The sequence below is a fragment of the Rattus norvegicus genome, chromosome 14 (assembly GCF_036323735.1).
Source record: "Rattus norvegicus strain BN/NHsdMcwi chromosome 14, GRCr8, whole genome shotgun sequence".
NCBI classification, from domain to species: Eukaryota; Metazoa; Chordata; class Mammalia; order Rodentia; family Muridae; genus Rattus; species Rattus norvegicus.
Window position 1 is genome coordinate 21,441,259 of NC_086032.1, and position 25,095 is coordinate 21,466,353.

The window sequence follows — 25,095 nt, forward strand, 5'->3', positions numbered from 1 at the left end:
GTTTGTTAATCTATGTCTTTTTATTGGGGAGTTGAGGCCATTGATATTGAGAGATATTAAGGAATAGTGATTATTGCTTCCCATTATATTCATATTTGGATGTGAGGTTATGTTTGTGTGCTTTCATTCTCTTTGTTTTGTTGCCAAGACGATTAGTTTCTTGCTTCTTCTAGGGTATAGCTTGCCTCCTTATGTTGGGCTTTACCATTTATTATCCTTTGTAGTGCTGGATTTGTAGAAAGATATTGTGTAAATTTGGTTTTGTCATGGAATATCTTGGTTTCTCCATCTATGTTAATTGAGAGTTTTGCAGGATACAGTAACCTGGGCTGGCATTTGTGTCCTCTTTGGGTCTGTATGACATCTGTCCAGGATTTTCTGACTTTCATAGTCTCTGGTGAGAAATCTGGTGTGATTCTGATAGGTCTGCCTTTATATGTCTCTTGACATTTTCCCCTTACTGCTTTTAATATTCTTTCTTTGTTTTGTGCATTTGGTGTTTTGACTATTATGTGACAGGAGGAGTTTCTTTTCTGGTCCAACCTTTTTGGAGTTCTGTAGGCTTCTTGTATGTTTATGGCCATCTCTTTCTTTAGGTTAGGGAAGTTTTCTTCTAATGATTTTGTTGAAGATATTTACTGGTCCTTTGAGCTTGGAGTCTTCACTCTCTTCTATACCTATTATCCTTAGGTTTGATCTTCTCCTTGAGTCCTGGATTTCCTGTATGTTTTGGACCAGGAGCTTTATCCGTTTTACATTATCTTTGAGCGTTGTGTTGATGATTTCTATGGAATCTTCTGCTCCTGAGATTCTCTCTTCTATCTCTTGCATTCTGTTTGTGATGCTTGTATCTACGGCTCCTTGTCTCTTCCTTTGGTTTTCTATATCCAGGGTTGTCTCCCTTTGTGCTTTCTTTATTGCTTCCATTTCCATTTTTAATTCCTTCACCAGTTTGATTGTGTTTTCCTGGGATTCTTTCAGAGATTTTTGTGATTCCTCTCTACATTCTTCTACTTGTTTATTTATGTTCTCCTGCGCTTCTCTAAGGGAGTTCTTTATGTCTTTCTTGAAGTCCTCCATCATCATGATCAAATGTGATTTTAAATCTAGATCTTGCTTCTCTGGTGTTTTTGGATATTCCGTGTTTGCTTTGGTGGGAGAATTGGGCTCAGATGATGCCATGTAGTCTTGGTTTCTGTTGCTTGGGTTCCTGTGCTTGCCTCTCTCCATCAGGTTGTCTCTGGTGTTACCTTGTTCTCCTATTTCTGACAGTGACTAGACCGTCCTATAGGCCTGTGTATCAGGAGTGCTGTCGACCTGTTTTCCTGCTTTCTTTCAGCCAGTTATGGGAACAGAGTGTTCTGTTTTCGGACATGTAGTCTTTCCTGTCTACTGGTCATCAGCTGTTCCTGTGTGTCTGTGTCCTGAGTCCACCAGGCAGGTGACTTGGAGCAGAAAAGTTAGTCTTACCTGTTGTCCCACGGCTCAAGTTGCTCATGGGCAGCTGCTTTTGTGCTCTCCGTGAGGGCGACAACCAGGATGGCCTGTGCTGCCTTTTCCCGGGGCCTCCATGCACCGGGGTCCCAGATGGCATTAGGTGTTTTCCTCTGGAGTCAGAAATGTGGGCAGAGTGTAGTCTCTTCTGGCCTCCCAGGCGTGTCTGCCCCTCTGAAGGTTTAGCTCTCCTGCCCACAGGATTTGGGTACAGAGAACTGTTGACCAGGTTCCTTCAGGTCCGGGAAGTGTCTCCTTCTTTAACTTTCTTAAGAGTTTTTCTCTTAGGGCAAGTGAGAATAAAATGGACAGCAGCAATCTTGCAGTAACATTTGCACCAAATCTTCTTCAGACAAGTGAAGGCCATGAGAAGATGTCTGCCAACACAGTGAAGAAGCTGTGTCTGCAGGCAGCAGCAGTGCAGATGCTTATTGACTATGCATCGGACATTTGACGATTGCCAGATTTTTATCCTGGAAAAGATACCAGCCATGCTAGGTATTGATGGACTCTGTATTACTCCATCCCTGGAAGACTTTGAAGGAGACTATGAAACTCCTGGTGAATGTAAGAGAAAAAGAAGACAAAGTGTTGGAGATTTTGTGAATGGAGTCCTAAATAAACTTAAATCTAGCAGAACACCCTCTATTACACCTCAACAAGATAGAACAGCCCAGGCCTCTGTATCACCATTGATTCTCACACCAAGTGTTAAGTGTAAACTGCCAGGAGAGACTTGTCATAACTTGTCCAGTAAGAAAAGGAAGTCCATCAAGCACAACTTGAACTTTGAGCTGTTGCCAAGTCATGTCTTCAGCAGCAATTCTACACCAGTATCAGTTCAGTTTGATACAAGCCCTGAAGGGTCATCTCAGAGCTCTCTCTCACCAATTGCCATGAGTGGAAACAACTTGACCAGTACAGACCTAAAGCGAAGTAAAAGGATTGATAACAAAAAAGTTTACAAGGTAGAATCAGGAAAAGCAGGCTGCTTCTCTCCCAAAGTCACTCGTAAAGAAAATGTCCAAAGATCTCTCTGTCTGAAATTTAGTCTAAAGAAGAACAGAGATTCAAATGGATGTTCTGTCATCAATAGACATGAAAATGTTGGTCGACGACTTGAGAATCGGCAAAATCTAAAAAATAGGATTGAGTCTGTAAAAATAGGCCTGCTTTTTAGCACAGATATTGATGAAAGGTTGCTAAAGAAAGGCTCAGAAAAGATCAGCAAATCTGAGGAACATTTACTAACTCCAGATCAACTAGATGGAACAGGTTACTGGATGTCTTGGACAGAACCCAGTAATTCAAGTTTTCAAGATATGAGTGCAAATGGAATTTATCCAATAATGCAAAATCTTGAGGAGAAAAGCTTTTCTTTGGAGTCCAACATTACTGTAGAAAAATCACCACTTGTGTCCTGTGAGCTCAGGCCTTCCACCACCTTCCATAGCCAACCTGACAGCAGTGTGCTAGGGAGGTCCCTTAGTGGGGACGAAGATAACCTGGCCTTTGAGACCTTGCAAAAGATTCAGAAAGCACTTTCCGAATCTGGGAGTCATCTTCAAACAGTGATAAATCATGAGCAGTCGTCAGTAATGAATGTGGGAGAAGAAGGTGAATCCAGAGATGTGAGTGAGTCAAAGGGACATGATGAGAGCTATACAGGGGAGGATGAGAACTATGCTTCAGAAAGGAATCTCTCACTGTCTCCAAGTCCAGAAATTGCCAGAGAAGCCAGTGGAATGTTACTCAACTCAGAGGAAGGCAGAATGTGAAGGCATGCACTGAGAAACACCCAGAGCTGACCTCCTTCAGCAAGCATTCCCCAGTGAGGAGCCAACCAAGGAACCAACTAGATACTCCACCATCACAGGGGGATGAGAATGTGGTGGAGAAGAACTCAGGGGCATGTGAAGCTCCTGTGTAAAATGATGCTCAGTCTTTAAAGCAGAGCACATGCAGTTTGACAGTCATTTCAAAACCTTGGGCCCAGAGACTCGCTAGACAATGGTCACTGGTGAAAAAATGTGACATTGCAGTTCCTGAGGGTCCACAAATAGCAGAGCATGGGGAGGTTTCTGATCACATACAGTGATTTAATAAACTTTCTCTAAATGAACCAAACAGAGGAAAAGTGAAGAGTCACCTTTTAAATTTCAGGGTACTCCTGTCCGTCAGTCTGTCAGAAGAATTAATGCTTTGTTGGAGTATGGCAGGCAGCCTGTGAAGCAGAAGTTGGCAATCTTTGGTGATGCAGCTTCTCCTTTTGTTAAATCAGTGAGCTGTGACAGTGCTCTTCCCTCTTGTGTACAGAGCACAGCAAACGCTCCCCGTGTTCCACATACTAAGCCAGGTCTTGAAGCACAGAAGTATACGTCTTGTGATAAGTCCAGTGTTGAGTTAACATCTAAATCTTTCACAAAAATGAAGAGACATCCGGATCCTTTGAATGCTTCCCTTGCCATTATGAGACTTTGTAAAGAGGAGAACAAATCTGATGTCCAAATTAAGTTTCCTTTGGATGATCTCACTAATCATGATAGATTAAAATTTGTTGTAAATAATAATGTGGCCTTTTCTTCAGGGATAAAAAACAGAGTTCTTAAGTCCCACACCTGCGGATCCCGGGCCGCAGCAGCTCTCTGCTCCCAGACCCAGTGAGAGAGAGACCCAACCGCCTGGTCAGGTGGGCACTCCTGAGGTTGCAGAGCAGAAGAGACCACCAACACTGCTCACCCCTGCCCACATCCCTGGCCCAAGAGGAAACTGTATAAGACCTCTGGGCTCCCGTGGGGGAGGGCCCAGGAGCAGCAGGACACCTGCCAGAGACACCACGGACCCTGAAGGAAACAGACCGGATAAACAGTTCTCTGCACCCAAATCCCGTGGGAGGGAGAGCTAAACCTTCAGAGAGGCAGACAAGCCTGGGAAACCAGAAGAGACTGCTCCCTGCACACACATCTCGGACGCCAGAGGAAAAAGCCAAAGACCATCTGGAACCCTGGTGCACTGAAGCTCCCAGAAGGGGCGGCACAGGTCTTCCTGGTTGCTGCCTCTGCAGAGAGCCCCTGGGCAGCACCCCACGAGCGAACCTGAGCCTCAGGACCACAGGTAAGACCAAATTTTCTGCTGCAAGAAAGCTGACTGGTGAACTCAAGACACAGGCCCACAGGAACAGCTGAAGACCTGTAGAGAGGAAAAACTACACGCCCGAAAGCAGAACACTCTGTCCCCATAACTGACTGAAAGAGAGGAAAACAGGTCTACAGCACTCCTGACACACAGGCTTATAGGACAGTCTAGCCACTGTCAGAAATAGCAGAACAAAGTAACACTAGAGATAATCTGATGGCGAGAGGCAAGCGCAGGAACCCAAGCAACAGAAACCAAGACTACATGCCATCATCGGAGCCCAATTCACCCACCAAAACAAACATGGAATATCCAAACACACCAGAAAAGCAAGATCTAGTTTCAAAATCATATTTGATCATGATGCTGGAGGACTTCAAGAAAGACATGAACACACTTAGGGAAACACAGGAAAACATTAATAAACAAGTAGAAGCCTACAGAGAGGAATCGCAAAAATCCCTGAAAGAATTCCAGGAAAACACAATCAAACAGTTGAAGGAATTAAAAATGGAAATAGAAGCAATCAAGAAAGAACACATGGAAACAACCCTGGATATAGAAAACCAAAAGAAGAGACAAGGAGCTGTAGATACAAGCTTCACCAACAGAATACAAGAGATGGAAGAGAGAATCTCAGGAGCAGAAGATTCCATAGAAATCATTGACTCAACTGTCAAAGATAATGTAAAGCAGAAAAAGCTACTGGTCCAAAACATACAGGAAATCCAGGACTCAATGAGAAGATCAAACCTAAGGATAATAGGTATAGAAGAGAGTGAAGACTCCCAGCTCAAAGGACCAGTAAATATCTTCAACAAAATCATAGAAGAAAACTTCCCTAACCTAAAAAAAGAGATACCCATAGATATACAAGAAGCCTACAGAACTCCAAATAGATTGGACCAGAAAAGAAACACCTCCCGTCACATAACTGTCAAAACACCAAATGCACAAAATAAAGAAAGAATATTAAAAGCAGTAAGGGAAAAAGGTCAAGTAACATATAAAGGGAGACCTATCAGAATCACACCAGACTTCTCGCCAGAAACTATGAAGGCCAGAAGATCCTGGACTGATGTTATACAGACCCTAAGAGAACACAAATGCCAGCCCAGGTTACTGTATCCAGCAAAACTCTCAATTAACATTGATGGAGAAACCAAGATATTCCATGACAAAACCAAATTTACACAATATCTTTCTACAAATCCAGCACTACAAAGGATAATAAATGGTAAAGCCCAACATAAGGAGGCAAGCTATACCCTAGAAGAAGCAAGAAACTAATCGTCTTGGCAACAAAACAAAGAGAATGAAAGCACACAAACATAACCTCACATCCAAATATGAATATAACGGGAAGCAATAATCACTATTCCTTAATATCTCTCAATATCAATGGCCTCAACTCCCCAATAAAAAGACATAGATTAACAAACTGGATACGCAACGAGGACCCTGCATTCTGCTGCCTACAGGAAACACACCTCAGAGACAAAGACAGACACTACCTCAGAGTGAAAGACTGGAAAACAACTTTCCAAGCAAATGGTCAGAAGAAGCAAGCTGGAGTAGCCATTCTAATATCAAATAAAATCAATTTTCAATTAAAAGTCATCAAAAAAGATAAGGAAGGACACTTCATATTCATCAAAGGAAAAATCCACCAAGATGAACTCTCAATCCTAAATATCTATGCCCCAAATACAAGGGCACCTACATACGTAAAAGAAACTTTACTAAAGCTCAAAACACACATTGCACCTCACACAATAATAGTGGGAGATTTCAACACCCCACTCTCATCAATGGACAGATCATGGAAACAGAAATTAAACAGTGATGTCGACAGACTAAGAGAAGTCATGAGCCAAATGGACTTAACGGATATTTATAGAACATTCTATCCTAAAGCAAAAGGATATACCTTCTTCTCAGCTCCTCATGGTACTTTCTCCAAAATTGACCATATAATTGGTCAAAAAACGGGCCTCAACAGAAACAGAAAGATAGAAATAATCCCATGCGTGCTATCGGACCACCACGGCCTAAAACTGGTCTTCAATAACAATAAGGGAAGAATGCCCACATATACGTGGAAATTGAACAATGCTCTACTCAATGATAACCTGGTCAAGGAAGAAATAAAGAAAGAAATTAAAAACTTTTTAGAATTTAATGAAAATGAAGATACAACATACTCAAACTTATGGGACACAATGAAAGCTGTGCTAAGAGGAAAACTCATAGCGCTGAGTGCCTGGAGAAAGAAACAGGAAAGAGCATATGTCAGCAGCTTGACAGCACACCTAAAAGCTCTAGAACAAAAAGAAGCAAATACACCCAGGAGGAGTAGAAGGCAGGAAATAATCAAACTCAGAGCGGAAATCAACCAAGTAGAAACAAAAAGGACCATAGAAAGAATCAACAGAACCAAAAGTTGGTTCTTTGAGAAAATCAACAAGATAGACAAACCCTTAGCCAGACTAACGAGAGGACACAGAGAGTGTGTCCAAATTAACAAAATCAGAAATGAAAAGGGAGACATAACTACAGATTCGGAGGAAATTCAAAAAATCATCAGATCTTACTATAAAAACCTATATTCAACAAAATTTGAAAATCTTCAGGAAATGGACAATTTCCTAGACAGATACCAGGTATCGAAGTTAAATCAGGAACAGATAAACCAGTTAAACAACCCCATAACTCCTAAGGAAATAGAAGCAGTCATTAAAGGTCTCCCAACCAAAAAGAGCCCAGGTCCAGACGGGTTTAGTGCAGAATTCTATCAAACCTTCATAGAAGACCTCATACCAATATTATCCAAACTATTCCACAAAATTGAAACAGATGGAGCCCTACCGAATTCCTTCTACGAAGCCACAATTACTCTTATACCTAAACCACACAAAGACACAACAAAGAAAGAGAACTTCAGACCAATTTCCCTTATGAATATCGACGCAAAAATACTCAATAAAATTCTGGCAAACCGAATTCAAGAGCACATCAAAACAATCATCCATCATGATCAAGTAGGCTTCATCCCAGGCATGCAGGGATGGTTTAATATACGGAAAACCATCAACGTGATCCATTATATAAACAAACTGAAAGAACAGAACCACATGATCATTTCATTAGATGCTGAGAAAGCATTTGACAAAATTCAACACCCCTTCATGATAAAAGTCCTGGAAAGAATAGGAATTCAAGGCCCATACCTGAACATAGTAAAAGCCATATACAGCAAACCAGTTGCTAACATTAAACTAAATGGAGAGAAACTTGAAGCAATCCCACTAAAATCAGGGACTAGACAAGGCTGCCCACTCTCTCCCTACTTATTCAATATAGTTCTTGAAGTTCTAGCCAGAGCAATCAGACAACAAAAGGAGATCAAAGGGATACAGATCGGAAAAGAAGAGGTCAAAATATCACTATTTGCAGATGACATGATAGTATATTTAAGTGATCCCAAAAGTTCCACCAGAGAACTACTAAAGCTGATAAACAACTTCAGCAAAGTGGCTGGGTATAAAATTAACTCAAATAAATCAGTTGCCTTCCTCTATACAAAAGAGAAACAAGCCGAGAAAGAAATTAGGGAAACGACACCCTTCATAATAGACCCAAATAATATAAAGTACCTCGGTGTGACTTTAACCAAGCAAGTAAAAGATCTGTACAATAAGAACTTCAAGACACTGAGGAAAGAAATTGAAGAAGACCTCAGAAGATGGAAAGATCTCCCATGCTCATGGATTGGCAGGATTAATATAGTAAAAATGGCCATTTTACCAAAAGCAATCTACAGATTCAATGCAATCCCCATCAAAATACTAATCCAATTCTTCAACGATTTAGACAGAACAATTTGCAAATTCATCTGGAATAACAAAAAACCCAGGATAGCTAAAGCTATCCTCAACAATAAAAGGACTTCAGGGGGAATCACTATCCCTGAACTCAAGCAGTATTACAGAGCAATAGTGATAAAAACTGCATGGTATTGGTACAGAGACAGACAGATAGACCAATGGAATAGAATTGAAGACCCAGAAATGAACCCACACACCTATGGTCACTTGATTTTTGACAAAGGAGCCAAAACCATCCAATGGAAAAAAGATAGCATTTTCAGCAAATGGTGCTGGTTCAACTGGAGGGCAACATGTAGAAGAATGCAGATCGATCCATGCTTATCACCCTGTACAAAGCTTAAGTCCAAGTGGATCAAGGACCTCCACATCAAACCAGACACACTCAAACTAATAGAAGAAAAACTAGGGAAACATCTGGAACACATGGGCACTGGAAAAAATTTCCTGAACAAAACACCAATGGCTTATGCTCTAAGATCAAGAATCGACAAATGGGATCTCATAAAACTGCAAAGCTTCTGTAAGGCAAAGGACACTGTGGTTAGGACAAAACGGCAACCAACAGATTGGGAAAAGATCTTTACCAATCCTACAACAGATAGGGGCCTTATATCCAAAATATACAAAGAACTCAAGAAGTTAGACCGCAGGGAAACAAATAACCCTATTAAAAAATGGGGTTCAGAGCTAAACAAAGAATTCACAGCTGAGGAATGCCGAATGGCTGAGAAACACCTAAAGAAATGTTCAACATCTTTAGTCATAAGGGAAATGCAAATCAAAACAACCCTGAGATTTCACCTCACACCAGTGCGATTGGCTAAGATCAAAAACTCAGGTGACAGCAGATGCTGGCGAGGATGTGGAGAAAGAGGAACACTCCTCCATTGTTGGTGGGATTGCAGACTGGTAAAACCATTCTGGAAATCAGTCTGGAGGTTCCTCAGAAAATTGGACATTGAACTGCCTGAGGATCCAGCTATACCTCTCTTGGGCATATACCCAAAAGATGCCTCAACATATAAAAGAGACACGTGCTCCACTATGTTCATCGCAGCCTTATTTATAATAGCCAGAAACTGGAAAGAACCCAGATGCCCTTCAACAGAGGAATGGATACAGAAAATGTGGTACATCTACACAATGGAATATTACTCAGCTATCAAAAACAGCGAGTTTATGAAATTCGTAGGCAAATGGTTGGAACTGGAAAATATCATCCTGAGTGAGCTAACCCAATCACAGAAAGACATACATGGTATGCACTCATTGATAAGTGGCTATTAGCCCAAATGCTTGAATTACCTTAGATCCCTAGAACAAACGAAACTCAAGACGGATGATCAAAATGTGAATGCTTCACTCCTTCTTTAAATGAGGAAAAAGAATACCCTTGGCAGGGAAGGGAGAGGCAAAGATTAAAACAGAGACTGAAGGAACACCCATTCAGAGCCTGCCCCACATGTGGCCCATACATATACAGCCACCCAATTAGACAAGATGGATGAAGCAAAGAAGTGCAGACCGACAGGAGCCGGATGTAGATCGCTCCTGAGAGACACAGCCAGAATACAGCAAACACAGAGGCGAATGCCAGCAGCAAACCACTGAACTGAGAATAGGTCCCCTATTGAAGGAATCAGAGAAAGAACTGAAAGAGCTTGAAGGGGCTCGAGACCCCAAAAGTACAACAATGCCAAGCAACCAGAGCTTCCAGGGACTAAGCCACTACCTAAAGACTATACATGGACTGACCCTGGACTCTGACCCCATAGGTAGCAATGAATATCCTAGTGAGAGCACCAGTTGAAGGGGAAGCCCTGGGTCCTGCTAAGACTGAACCCCCAGTGAACTAGTCTATGGGGGGAGGGCGGCAATGGGGGGAGGGTTGGGAGGGGAACACCCATAAGGAAGGGGAGGGGGGAGGGGGATGTTTGCCCGGAAACCGGGAAAGGGAATAACACTCGAAATGTATATAAGAAATACTCAAGTTAATAAAAAAAAATAAATAAATAAAAAAAAACAGAGTTCTTAAGAAACCATTAGAAAAAGAAAGGGTCTGGTACAAAGGTTCTCCTAAAAATCCTATTGGAAAGACTCAACTGCTACCAACGAGTAAGCCTGTAGACTTGTAACTGTCAAATATAGTGCCGTCATCAGTGTAAATAACATTAGCGATTGCTGGGTCAAGTTGCAGAATGCTTGAGTGCCGGTGTGTAGATAAGGTTGGGTGGTTGCAGGATGCTTGTGTGCTAGTGTGTAGTTAAGGATGCTTGTTAAGCAGGTTCTTTGTAAAGTGGTCCCACTGCTATAGCAATTTGGTCTTTCATACTTGCACATAAAGCTACTTTGTATTTCTTTATTACTGATACATTTAGACTTAACTTTATGGTGATTTCCTGAAGCAGAGTTTATAACATTGAAGACATTGTTGACTAGATTTATTTATATAAGAAAGGGACATGAGTTTTATTCTGCATGCATGATCAGAGAGTACAGGAATTTATGCTTGTGCCTCTTATCATTCCTTCACATCAGGAACATTGTCCACTAGAAACGTCTAATACATAAAGGGAATGATAAAGCCCTACTTATGTCTTGAATTATTCATGTTTGTGATCTTGACCCAAAACCAAGAAGTTAATTGGCCTCAGTGGTGTTGGAACACTTACTCTTGTTGGGGACAGAGGAAACTTGAAAATTTTAATCAAGGTGGGTTTTTTCTTATGAAGATGGTTGGTTTTAGAATTTGAATTGTTAATGTACCTCTGTACATTTTACATAGATGAATATCTGATAGTGTTTTGTGTTTAAATGTTATTTATTTAGCATAGCCATTAAAAGAAGCTTCTGGGAAAAAAAGTTTGTTTATATACTAGATTACATTGATGAATTTCCATATATTGAACCATCCCTGCATCCCTGGGACGAAGCCTCCATGATCATGATGGATGATCATTTTGATGTGTTCTTGGCTTCAGTTTCCAAGAATTTTATTGAGTATTTTTGTGTCAATAATCATATGGAAAAATGTTCTGAAGTTCTCTTTCTTTGTTGGGTCTTTGTGTGGTTTAGTTATAGGTGTGGTTTTTGGCTTCATAGAAGGAACTTGGTAGTGCTCCGTCTGTTTCTATTTTGTGGAATTGTTTGGAAATTATTGGAATGAGGTCTTCTATGAAGGAGTGGTAGAATTCTGCAGTAAACCCATCTGAAACTCTGCTCTTTTGGGTTGGAAGACTTTTAATAACTGCTTTTATTTCTTTAGTAGTTATGGTGTTGTTTAGTTGATTTATCTGTTCTTGATTTAACTTTGGTGCCTAATGTTTGTCTAGAAAATTGTCCATTTCCTCCACATTTTCCAGTTTTGTTGAATATAGACTTTTGTAGTAAGATCTGATGATTTTTTTAATTTCTTCAGATTCTGTTGTTATGTTTCCCTTTTCATTTCTGATTTTGTTAATTTGGATACACTCTGTGTGCCCTCTTGTTAGACTATCTAAAGTTTATCCATCCTGTTGATTTTCTCGAAGATCCAGCTCCTGGTTTTGTTGACTCATTATATAGTCATTTTTGTTTCTACTTGGTTGATTTGAGCCCTGAGTTTGATTATTTCCTACCTTCTACTCCTCTCTATGTCTCTCTTTAATTTCTGTTTCCATGATCTATACATTGATGAAAGTGGGGTGATGAAATCCCCTACTATTATTGTGTAAGGTACAATGTGTGATTTGAGCTTTAGTAAGGTTTCTTTGATGTATGTAGGTGCCCATGCATTTAGAGCATAGATATTTAGGATTGAGAGTTCATTTTGATGGATTTTTCATGTGATGAATATGAAGTGTCCTTCTTTATCTTTTTTGATGACTTTTGGTTGAAAGTTGATTTTATTCAATGCTAGAATGGCTACTTCAGCCTGTTTCTTCAGACCATTTGCTTGGAAAGTTGTTTTCCATCCCTTTACTCTCAGGTAGTTTCTGCCTTTGTCTCTGAGGTGTGTTTCCTGTATGCAGCAAAATGCTGGGTCCTCTTTATGTATCTAATCTATTAGTCTATGTCTTTTTGGGGGGGAATTGAGTCCGTTGATGTTACAAGATGTTAAGAAATAGTGATTGTTGCCTCCTGGTATTTTCATTGTTAGAGGTGGACTTATGTTTTTATGCCTCTCTTCTTTTAGTTTTGTTGCAAGGAGATTACTTTCTTGCTTCATCTATGGGGTAGTTTCCCTCCTTGTGTTGGAGTTTTCCATCTATTATCCTTTGTAGGTCTGGATTTGTAGAAAGATATTGTGTAAATTTGGTTTTGTCATGGACTATCTTGGTTTCTCCATCTATGTTAATTGAGAATTTTGCTGGATACAGTAGCCTGACCTGGCATTGGTGTTCTCTTAGGGTATGTATGACATCTGCCCAGGCTCTTCTGATTTTCTTAGTCTCTGGTGAGAAGTCTGGTGTAATTCTGATTAGGTGTGCCTTTATATGTTACTTGACCCTTTTCCCTTACTGCTTTTAATTTCTTTCTTTGCTTTGTACATTTGGTGATTTGACTATTATTTGACAGGAGGAATTTCTTTTCTGGTCCAATCTATTTGAAGTTCTGTATGCTTCTTGTATGTTTATGGGCATCTCTTTCTTTAGGTTAGGGAAGTTTTCTTCTATCATTTTGTTGAATATATTTACTGGCCCTTTAAGTTGGGAGTTCCATTTGTTCTGGAATTTTGGCTACTTTATCTTATACAAGTCATGTGCAGGTCACAAAGGCTTTGTGTTTATGACAGCAATAACTGTGGTGTATTCAGGAGAAAGGATTTCCTTGCACACCTCCTCCTCATTAGCTTCTTATATTCTTTTCCCATACTTTTGCAGTATCCCCTGGGATACTGGGACCTTATCATTCTCAACCTTTTGACGACTTGTAAGTCTCTCAATTGATTGGTGCTCACTACAACAAAAGACTCCCTGATAAAGGCTGAGAACAGTCCACATTTATGACAATAGTCACAAACACTCTGAGGGTAATTTGCCAATGTAACAACTTAGCAAAATAGCAATAGTAGGTACAAAGCTGAAATTTTTCTTGATTTTTAACCACATTTACAGCACTAGGCATTAATTCCTCTCAGTAGAGCATGTCCCAAGTCCAGTTGGAAAATGCTTGTTATCCATCCTGGTTAGCTTCAGCTGCTAACTTGACAAAACTTAAGAGTCATCTGAGAGGTAAATCTGAACTGTGGTCAAGTTTACTGGGATGATTTAAATGATACAGGGGAGCTTAGTCTGCTGTGTACAGGACCATCCCTAGGAAAGGGGTCCTGGATTAAAGAAGAGAGCTAAATAACAATTTAGCTCAGAGTCACTCAACAATAAAGGAGCAATCCCCAACAACAATCACTGAGCTTAACTGTTTTTTAAAAATTTGTGTGGGCATAAAGTTTTTGTTACCTACCTCTAAATATCAATTACCTTTACAAGTTCCAGGCCTGTCCTGACTTCATTTTGTGGATTGTTTTTCTTTCTTATGTGTTTTTATTTCTTTACTACTCATAAATAATAATGTTCATGTGCCACACTTTGGAAATAGACCCACTTTATCATCTATATAAGGGTAGTCATTGTATCTGGTTATTTTACAGAACTCAGACCTCACCTAACTCCAACTTTATATGTCAATTATGTGAACTACTGCTCTTTCATACCTAATATATTTTGTTTCTGTTGAGATAGTAAAAATCCTCATTTCCTAAACACCAGAAATAAAACATCAAACGGCAGTGTGAGAGATTAGAAGACTCACTTGCCCCTTCACTGCACTATATTAGGATTCTCCTGGACAGATGCCATGCCTTAGTCTTCTTTCTATTCTCACTCCATAGAACAATGTACTCTTTAGGGCATGGTGTTTGAATGAATCCATGAATCTAGTTCTATAATCCTGGTCTACAGTTTGAGTTGCTCATAAGTAGGATCCAATTCTAAATATAAAATCAGATCTGTCCTAATGTGATATCCTAGCTAATTCAGACATAACTTCATAGTGCTATTGGAGAAACTGGAAGAATTATTCTAGACACAGTATGATTTCTGTAGGCTGATGACATGTTTTTATTCTCTCTCTCTTTCTCTCTCTCTCTCTCTCTCTCTCTCTCTCTCTCTCTCTCTCTCACACACACACACACATACACACACACACACACACACACACACACACACACACACACAGATATTCTCTCATGGCTCTGAGATAACAGGATCACAAGATGTAGATAATCTTTATGACAGCAAAATAAGAAAGAGAGCTGAAACAGGCCAAAGGTTCTGTAGATTTAGAAACAGATTATGGCAAAGCACCAGGTATAGGACCTAGGTATAAAGGCAACACTGGAAAGAAAAAACTTTGTGAAGGGTCAACAGAGTATTTTTTCAAAGGGAGTAACTTAAGTTACAACAGAAGCAGGCTCTAGCTTCTGCCAATACTTGGATCAAAACAATCCTGAACTGAAACTAAAGTTCACCTTAGATGAGATCAAATGGTTTCCTGCTAATGGGCCCATTCCAAAGTTCCCTTTCTGCTTTAATTATCACTTAATTCATGGCTCTGCTTATCTGGAATTTAAAGGCATATTGCCACATTATTTTCCATACCCTGGTTTTTATTGTAAAGAAATGTTTTTATATGGGATCCTAGTCCTGCTCCAAGCCTACTTGCTCAGAATTTACATTTGAGGTCCCTATTTTTTAATCTTATTTGTGTTCTCACAACGTGTATGTGTGTCCGAACTATGTGAGTATTTGGTACATAGATAGAATAAGGTACAGGATATCCTGGACCTGGAGTTACAAATGTCTATGAATCCTGGGAATCTACCTAGGTCCTCTGAAAAGACAGCCAGTTCTCTTAACTGTGGAGTGTTGAGTCAACACTGCAGCATCAGGGTTTGAAATGAAACTTGTTTATTTCTTTATCTCTTTCTTTTCTTCCATTTGTACATCTTTATGTTTGTTGACTTATATACTTGAAACAGAATCTCATGAGGGCTCTGGCTGTCTTCAAACTCTCATTGCAAGCCAGGCTAACCTAGAACTCATGCACATCTACTTGCATCTGTCTCCTGAGTGTTGGTATCAAAGATGTGTGCCATCTTACCAGGCTAATTTAAACTTCTTTTTAAAAAAATTTATGTAAAATATATAAATAAAATAAAATAGTAACCAAGCATGGTAGCATATACCTTTAATCCAAGCACTCCAGAGGCAGGGATCTCTGAGTTCCAGGCCTGTCCTACAGAGCAAATTCCAGGATAGCTAGGACTATAAAGAAAATCCCTGTCTCAAAAACAATAAAATAAAAATAAAAAATAATTTAATGTTACATATGTATGTATATGCATACATACATATATGAGCGACATGTGTGTATGTGTATGTGTTTTCTATAGATAATATGTTTCTACACTACCTGTATCTCTGGTGGCCATGAGGTCTGAACTAGAGTGAATTTATGGCCTCTGGAAAAGCAGTCACTGCTCTTACCCCCTCAGTCCTCTCTTCAGCCTGAAGTTAGAAAATTGACATAATATGTTCTGATTATATTTAACTCTTCAGCCGACTCCTTCCAGACCCATCCTTGTTCCCCAGGGACCAAACATTGTGTTCTTTTTCTCATATCAACCATGTTCAATGCACACTTCCCATATATCATGAATAAGTGTCCTTGCGCTACAGAATGATAGAGCAGAGTTACTACAGGTAATTTTCTTTAAAAAAGAAAAAAAATCTGACTCTCCTTCTCCCACCAGTATTAATCGCTAATAGCTCCCCAGCTGGGGAAAGTCCATGGTCACCTATGCCCTCCACACTGAGATTTTCTCTGCTTTGAGCTTGTAGGGGGCTTTTTACATGCTGCCACACTCCCTGTGAGTCTACATGTACACATAATGCTACAGTAAATATTTAATCTCAATCAGGGATTTCTATCCTGCCTTTGATCATTCAGTTTCCAGATAAAATACATGCCACTTTTAAGTTTATAATAAGCCTCAATCAACACTAAAGCTGGGCAGATATCTACCATCTAAGCTATTACCATCTACTTCCCTAACCGTAACCCTGAGTTGTATCTTCCGTGTTCCACCTGGGATGTTCTTAAACCCAGTTAGCCAGCCCTGTTGGCCACTTTGATGATTCACCTCCCCCATGGTGTCTGCTCTTTTCTCCATCTTCTTCTCTCTTCCTTTGAAACTGGGAATTAAAAAACTACACCTATCTCCCTTCGGCCCAGCTATAGGCTGGAGGCATCTTTATTCACCAACCAGTGATAACTTGAATAGCAACATTACATGGTCAACTGGGCCTATATGCTGATTTTCTCTTCCCTAGGGGCAACCTCGAAATGCCAATATTTAGCATTACAATACATAGCAAAAGACCAATCCTCAACAGATGACTTGGATATGAAAGAAAGAGCTTGCTTACTGTTATCCACCATGTGTCTCTTACAAGCTTTCTACAGCAATGCCCTGAGGCTTGGAAGGATGGTATGTGATATACATATCCCATTTTTTTTTCTTTTTATCTCATCTGTATTTACCTTTTAAAGCAGAATGTGATTGGGCACTTTTATTTCCGTTCACAAGCCTTGCTGAGTTACAAGACCTAGGGGGACTTAGGGTTTTGTTCTCAGTTCTTTGGAAAACAAGCCACTTAGGGAATTCCTGTCAAGTTGTTTTAACTTATGTTTACATCTAAGACTAGTACATGCAGAATTAACTACAGGGAATGAAAAAAAATTTAAGATGAAACTTAAGCCATCTTAATTTGGTCTACTAAGGAATCTAGCTCAACAGCTAAACACTTCAGACCACATAGTTAACATTAACAGTAGGTTACATTACTCCTTACAGCAAACGTTTTATCAACCTCTTGAGTCAAACCCACAGTATCATATTATCACATGTAGAAATCTTATCTTCCCCATGAAAATTAAGATGTTTTAAATGTTAATAAAAATGAATCATGGAAAATATATTATCGGAAGGAATGAAGGTAAGCATCAAACTCATAGTTCTGGTGAAGCCTTGTCTACTTCTTCCATGCATAATGTGTCATCATCTCCTTCCAGGGGTAGCATTTCTTCAGTTACAGCAGCTCTGGTATCATCCATCAATACCTAGACGAAGCTTGATGATCCTGTAGATCCTATTAGCATGGGTCTGGGGATCTTCCAGACTGAAGCCAGAAGACAGGAGTGAAGTTTCATACAGCTAGATCTTTCACAGACTTGTCATTCTCATCAGCCTCTGTCTTTTGCCTTAAGGTTTCAATAAGGGAATGATCAGGGTTTATCTCCAGGTGTTTCTTTGCTGCCATGTAACCCATTGTTGAGTTGTCTCTGACGGCTTGAACTGTCATGATTCTCTCCATGTTTGCTGTCCATCCATATGTGCTTGTGACAATACAGCATGGGGATGTCACTGATCGGTTTGACACAACCACCTTTTCAACCTTTTTCTCCAAAATACCTTTCATAATTTTGCAGAGGTTCTCAATTTTTGTCTTTTTCTCTTCCTGTTTCTTCTTTTTCTCTTCATCTTCTGGAAGTTCCAGTCCTTCTTTGGTAACTGACACCAAGGTCTTGCCCTCAAGACCTCCTTCAGCTGCTGCACACAATACTTATCAATGAGCTCAATAATATAGATTACTTCTAAGCCATGCTTTCAGAGACATTCCACAAAGGCTGAGTTAGCAACCTGGTCCTTGGTCTCACCTTTGATAAAATAGATATGGTTCTGGTTTCCCTTCACTCTGGCATAGCAGTCCTTCAGAGAGACCATCTCATCCCCAGAATCAGATGTGTAGTATCTCAACAGCTCTTCCGATTTTGAGAGTCTTCATGAATTCCAAGCTTTATATTTTTTGAGAACTGCTCATAAAACTTTTTGTAGTTCTCTTTATCTTCAGCCAGTTCAGTAAATAGTTCTAAGCATTTCTTGACCAAATTCTTTCTGATAACTTGCAGAATTTTGCTTTGTTACAGCACTTCACAGGAAATATTTAGAGGGAGATCCTCAGAATCTACCACCTCTCTGATGAAATTCAGATACTCAGGGATTAACTCCTCACCGTTATCCATGATTAAAAAAACTCTGTGAACATACAACTTGATGTTGTCCTTTTTCTATTTTCAAACAGATCAAAAGGAACGTGTCTTTGGGACAAAAAGAAGAGCCTGGAATTCTAATTGTCCTTCAACAGAAAAATGCTTTACTGCCAAATGTTCTTCCCAATCTCTTGTAGAACTCTCCATATTTTTCTTTTGTAATGTCATCAGAATTTTTGGTCCAAATCAGCTTTATTTTGTTGAGTTCTCTTGATCAATGTACTTTTCCTTTATCTTCTTCTTTTTCTTCTTGTCACAATCCTTCTCTTCTTCTTCTTCATCAGAACCAACATCTTCTATTTCAGGCTTGTCATCAGACTCTTTCTCTTCCTTTTCTTCAGCCTCATCATCAGTGACTTCCTTATCACATTCCTTCTCCACAAAGAGAATAATGGGATAGCCAATAAACTGAGAATGTTTCTTCACAATTTCTTTTATTCTCCTTTCCTCCAAATACTCAGTTTGGTCTTCTTTCAGATTCATGATAACCTTTGTTCCATGACCCATCGGTTCACCTGTGTCAGGAACTGCGAAGGGTCCCCAGCTGAGGACTCCCAGGTAGGTGTACTGCTCATCATCATTATGCTCCATGATGACAGTCACTTTCTTAGCAACCAAATATGCATAGTAAAAGCCAACACCAAACTGACCAATCATAGAGATACCTGCACCAGCCTGCAAAACCTCCATGAAGGTTTTGGTGCCTGACTTGGCAATAGTGCCAAGGTTATTGATCAAGTCAGCCTTGGTCATTTCAATGCCAGTATCCACAATAGTGAGGGTTCAGTCTTGTTTTTTGGGAATGAGATTAATGTGCATCTCCTTCCCTGAGTCCAGTTTACTAGGGTCAGTCAAGCTCTCTTATCTGATCTTATCCAGAGAGTCTGAGGAATTGAAAATGAGCTCCTTCAGAAAGATCTCTTTGTTTGAGTAGAAAGTGATGATGATCAAAGACATTAACTGGGCAATTTCTGCCTGAAAGGCAAAGGTCTCGACCTACCCCTCCTCCATCGGTTGGTCTTGGGTCTGGGTTTCCTCGGGCATCTTGGCTGAAAGAGCATGCACAAAACGTGACTAACCACACCGGGACACTGAAGCAACTCATATATATTCCATTTCTGCTTAGTGTTTTCTTATGCTCTGCACCTTGGCCAGTCTCTATGTCAATAGCTATCTACCACAAAAAGTTCTCTGATGAAAATTCATAGATGCTTTAATCTTTGGGTATAAGAAATTAGGAGTCATTTTCATACAATGTTCATTTATTAGAATATAGTAATAGGTTTTACATTGTATATTCCATCTGCCACAGATTCATGACCCAACATTGGTGTCAGACATGGCCCTTCTCTTCTGAAGCAAAAGAAGGGAGAGTTCCTAAGAGCCAAGTATTTCAGAATCTAACCAATGGCCATTTAGACTATAAGAATCATACATTTATTTAGTGAATGTTAGATTTTTTAATGAAAATTATACTTTATGGACCCAGTGTTGAGAGATTGCAGTCAAAGTATACATTGAAGCAACTAAATAAGTTGATATGTGGTATTTGATAATTTGCCATTGTTCATTTAAATACTGGAGCTTCTCTAACAAAGAGAATGATTTTTGTAAAACTTGGTTGACATTAAACTGTTTTTGACATTATACCCCCACCAGGTTCAAAAGACTGGAAAAGAAAATCCTGGGTTTTTTTTTAATTATAAAACAAAAGAGAAAATGAAACAAAAACCACTCTCCTCAATGTTCACAAATCACACTATGCCTTGAAGCAATCTTCCCATTAATAGAATATTACTATCAAGTTCTGTCTGAAATAGATATGACATCAGAGGAGGACAATCCTGTTTTTATATTTAGAATTATATTCTACTTATAAGCAGGAACCAGACTCATAGATTCATATAAAAACCATTCATTAAGTATTATTTTGTTCTATAAAAAGGCATGCTCTCTGTGCAGGAAAAACATAGGGGAATGTAAGCAGTTACTTACAAATGAACATAATTCAATAAGTCAATAAAAGAGCAAAATTAATAGTAAAGTGCAGAAGGAAAATATATTCAGCGTAATCATTTTAGGAAGAGAGACAAAAGTAGCCAGTCATCCTTCCCTCCTTCTTTGGGATTCTTACAAGACATAAGCATAGCTAAGCATTCCAAGCATGTCATGGGACCTTACCCACCATTATCTTAACTCCTAGAGCTCAGAAACATTAGCCTCTCCTGGCTTCTAGATGTCCCTCCTGGAAACAAATTCCTCCTCTGCTTGTCCACAGAGATCAGTCATTTGTTTTCCCAGCAGATAACTTGGAAAATTCCTTCAATAGTCTGATAGTATAGAAGAGAAACAGAAGTGTCTCCTTATCTCTTCACTCCTACCTGGCTAACTAGCTACAAGGAAGCAGATTCTCCATATAGTAGAGCTGGATCCAATGGAAAGGCTAACAGAACATGGCCTCTATATAGATTACAATTTGCTCTAAATATAAGTAAAGCATGTGTAATTCTGAGATTATACTGTGGACCTCTGAACCATATGATAAAAATCATCAAATAGTATGGTAAATGGTCAATGTTGCCAATATTTATAGGACAAAACACTGAACTATAGTGTTTATAAAAACATGACTGAACACTTATGCCTTTACTTAAGGTCTTATTAAGAGAGAGAGTGGAAAGGAGGGAGGGAGAGATCTTACTTTCCACTGTTAAACAAATACATTATACATTCAAGATTACTAAATATCAGGAGTCATTTTTCACTTTCATATCTGGATCCAGATCTTGGAACTTGCCCTCCAGAGCCTGTGACTATCCCATGGCTATTTGCTTTGGTGGGTACAAGTTATACTTTAACAGACTGATTATTGGTCTCTTTATATCTGAAAGAGCTGAGCAATAACCCTTTAGAAGGCATGTTCTGAAATTAACCAAGATGTCTGTGAAAAGGACAGCATCCCTGCTCCTGCTCCTGCTCCAGCTGAGTGACTTCTTTGGATCTGGAACTGGTGGGAAGGTGCTAGTGTGGCCAATGGAGTTCAGCCATTGGCTCAACTTAAGGGTGATCCTAGATGAACTTCTGAAGAAGGGTCATGAAGTGACGGTTCTGAGACCTTCGGCGTCCTTATCTTATGAGGTTGACAACACATCTGCTATTGAATTCGAGACTTATCCTACATCATACTCATTAACTGAGGTAGACGAATTTTTCTGGGAATCACTCAGAAAATATATTTATGAGCTGCCAAAGCAGTCATTTTGGGGATACTTTTTAATGTTTCAAGAATTGGTTTGGGTAGATTCAGATTATTTTGAGAGTCTCTGTAAAGATGTAGTCTTTAACAAAGAACTCATGACGAAGCTACAAAACTCTGGCTTTGATGTCATCCTGGCAGATCCCTTCATACCCTGTGGTGACCTGCTGGCCGAGATTCTCAAGATACCCTTAGTGTACAGTCTCCGCTTCTTTCCTGGCTCCACTTATGAAAAGTACAGTGGAGGACTCCCAATGCCTCCTTCCTATGTGCCCATTGCTATGTCAGAATTAAGCGACAGAATGACATTCGTGGAGAGGATGAAACACATGATCTATGTACTTTGTTTTGACTTTTGGTTCCAAGCATTTAATGAGAAGAAGTGGAACGAGCTTTACACTGAAGTATTAGGTAAGTGTCCTGGTCAGTGCACTTGGGATTGTTGCATTCTCAATTTGCTGTCCTTGGAGCTGACCTTGAAAGAACAGAATTGACAGCAAAGGATTTGTCTCTTCTAAGTAAAATGGTGAAAAACCTGTGAAATTATTGGTCAACCCCAAACCATTGTAGAGAAGCTCATGTACCATTGTCAGTTGCAAAACCTTGTCTATGACTAGAACAGGACAACTCAGGAAGGCACACACCCATACAACAACACTTTGAGAATGTCTCTAGGAAATTACATATGCACAAGACATTTTCCCTTGTGTTTTAAGGCAACACTTTTATCTGGCTTGTGCCTTTATCATCATTACTTTCATTATCATTCTATTGCCTTCATTGATATTATTATCATGAGTATGCACGTGCACCCTTGTGTCATGGGAGTGGGGGTCTTATGCTTTGTGTGGCTGATGTGGAGGTAAGATTAAACTTTGAAGAGTCTTTATTTCCACATCTGTGTAGATTCTTAGGATCAAATAAGGCTTCCATAGAGATTGGACTCAAGTCCTTAGGTTGCATGGTAATGTGTCACATCAGCCTCTAAAACAGAAGCTTTAAACAAAGTCAAAGTCTTCATGACTGACAAAATACACTGAGGATTATATCTACTTCTAGCATATGTATCTATCTATCTATCATCTATGTACAAATCAAGGAGGACTTTTTATATAAATTAATTTTTTCATATATGACTTGAAAGACCTTCCCCTTTAACCTATTAAACTTCTGCACAGTTGTGATTATGTTATCTCTGCTCTACACTCAGAAAATATGTGAAGGCAAAACATGAGGGAATCTAACTTTATTTATTGAGTGGGTTGAAATTGTGTTTCAAATATATATATATTCTTGAAATGTAGACATATTGGACATTACTTACAGTGTTTTAATATATGCTTAATGAGCACTTATGTCTCTATCCATATTTTAAGGTATGTATCCATATTATCAGTAAACAAATCTATATGCACTGAATATAACATATTCAGTCATGAATCAAGAGCAATATCAAAGAACTCAGACACAATCAAAATTTCTCTTTGAGGTCAACCATAGTTTCCTAGTAAGACCCTGTCTCAATGAAATGCTTAAACAGAATCCCCTTAAATGTTTACATCAGCCTTGGGTGCACACGACTTCCATCTCTGCAGTTGAGATGAGGAAGAAGAGAATCTAGCATTCAGGGTCTCCTGTGGTATGTCACACCACGAAACTCTCAGTTCATTTATAGAGTTAAAGGAAAAGATGTTTCCCTGAGTTAGGATACCTAGATAATGGCATTTGATTGTATCTCAATGACTATGTCCATCTTTAGTGATCATATATTAACAAGGTTATAGTTGTATCTTTTCACAGCAATTCGTACAATGACACAATGTATCTCTATGCATAAGTATGAGAAATGTGTATATTCCAAATTTTTTCAAACATCACACACATACACACACATACATACACATATATGTATATATACACATATATATAACCATATACCTGATTTTTTATATAAATCCCTACACCTGTAAATATCTCTAGCTGCATTTTTAAAGGTGCTTCCAGAGGGCTACCTGGCATAGTCATCTTTACCTGACATTTTGTCACATCTTATACCTTTACTGCTCTGATTCCTCTTCAGGAAGACCCACTACACTCTCAGAGACTATGGCAAAGGCAGACATATGGCTCATTAGGACCTACTGGGATTTGGAATTCCCTCACCCTGTCTTACCAAATTTTGATTTTGTTGGTGGACTCCACTGCAGACCTGCCAAACCCCTGCCTAAGGTAAATATATTCTCCATTTGCTTGCTTCTGGTTCTTTTTTTTTTTTTTTTTTTTTTCGGAGCTGGGGACCGAACCCAGGGCCTTGCGCTTCCTAGGCAAGCGCTTTACCACTGAGCTAAATCCCCAATCCCCATTTGCTCGCTTCTGTTTGCCTTGCATTTGCAACACAAGTGATTATATTTTATTCCTTCAGAATCTTTATGTCAAACTCAGAGTGTCACAGGAATTTAGGTAAAGAGACCATCCAGCAGACAGGCCTGTGTCTGTGATGGATATGTTCCATCACAAGAGTCTGCATTTCCTTTATGAACACTGTGGACTTCTGAGGACAGGGACTGTTAGACTACTAGTCAACACAGAGAAAATATCAGGGATTGGAGCAGACCATACAGGAAGTGAGAGGTCCACGCCACAGGTAAGCATGCAGAGACTATACAGGGAAACAGAGTGTGCACAGGCTCACCCAGAAGCACCAACCGTTCTACTTTGAACTTTCACTCTGAACAAGAAAGAGCACTATGTAAATGTTGCAGTGAGGGAAGGCCAAGTTGCCTGGCAGTAAAAAAGGAGTCAAGGTATGGGTCAAGATAAGGTGCATGACTTTGCTCATTTAAGAAAGCTCAGAATATTTTATTAACAGGAAATAGAAGACTTCGTCCAGTCATCTGGAGAACATGGTGTTGTGGTGTTTTCCCTGGGGTCGATGGTGGGAAACCTAACAGAAGAAAGGGCCAATGTGATTGCAGCAGGCCTTGCCCAGATTCCACAGAAGGTGAGTTACAATGTCTCACTGATACATCCTCACTGAGATGGTCATGTGCTCTTCAAGATCTGCTTGCAGATGCCTCCTGTGTGAAACTGAAGTTTCCTGATATCTGTAGCTCATCTCTGATGTCACTTAAGACACAGAACTACAGAAATAAATGGAAAACAGTAGAT

The 25,095-nt window shown here is 39.6% G+C and overlaps 1 protein-coding gene and 2 pseudogenes across 3 annotated transcripts in view; 2 read left to right on the forward strand and 1 right to left on the reverse strand.

Moving 5' to 3' along the window:
- Ugt2b10 (UDP glucuronosyltransferase 2 family, polypeptide B10) overlaps positions 1-25,095 on the forward strand; it is a 46,556-nt gene that overhangs the window by 4,320 nt on the left and 17,141 nt on the right. Inside the window, exons 1-4 of one of the 3 annotated variants that reach the window (XM_063273073.1) lie at positions 21,545-21,869; positions 22,069-22,338; positions 24,008-24,156; positions 24,797-24,928. In XM_063273073.1, coding sequence (XP_063129143.1) covers positions 22,182-22,338; positions 24,008-24,156; positions 24,797-24,928 — 438 coding nt within the window. In that variant the 5' untranslated portion in view covers positions 21,545-21,869; positions 22,069-22,181. Of the gene's footprint in view, positions 1-21,544; positions 22,339-24,007; positions 24,157-24,796; positions 24,929-25,095 lie in introns of those variants that run through there. The other 2 variants (XM_063273072.1, NM_001191676.2) reach the window with 2 other exon arrangements.
- Positions 236-5,241, forward strand: Arhgap11al1 (Rho GTPase activating protein 11A like 1; annotated as a pseudogene).
- On the reverse strand, positions 17,511-19,842 carry Hsp90aa1-ps3 (heat shock protein 90 alpha family class A member 1, pseudogene 3; annotated as a pseudogene).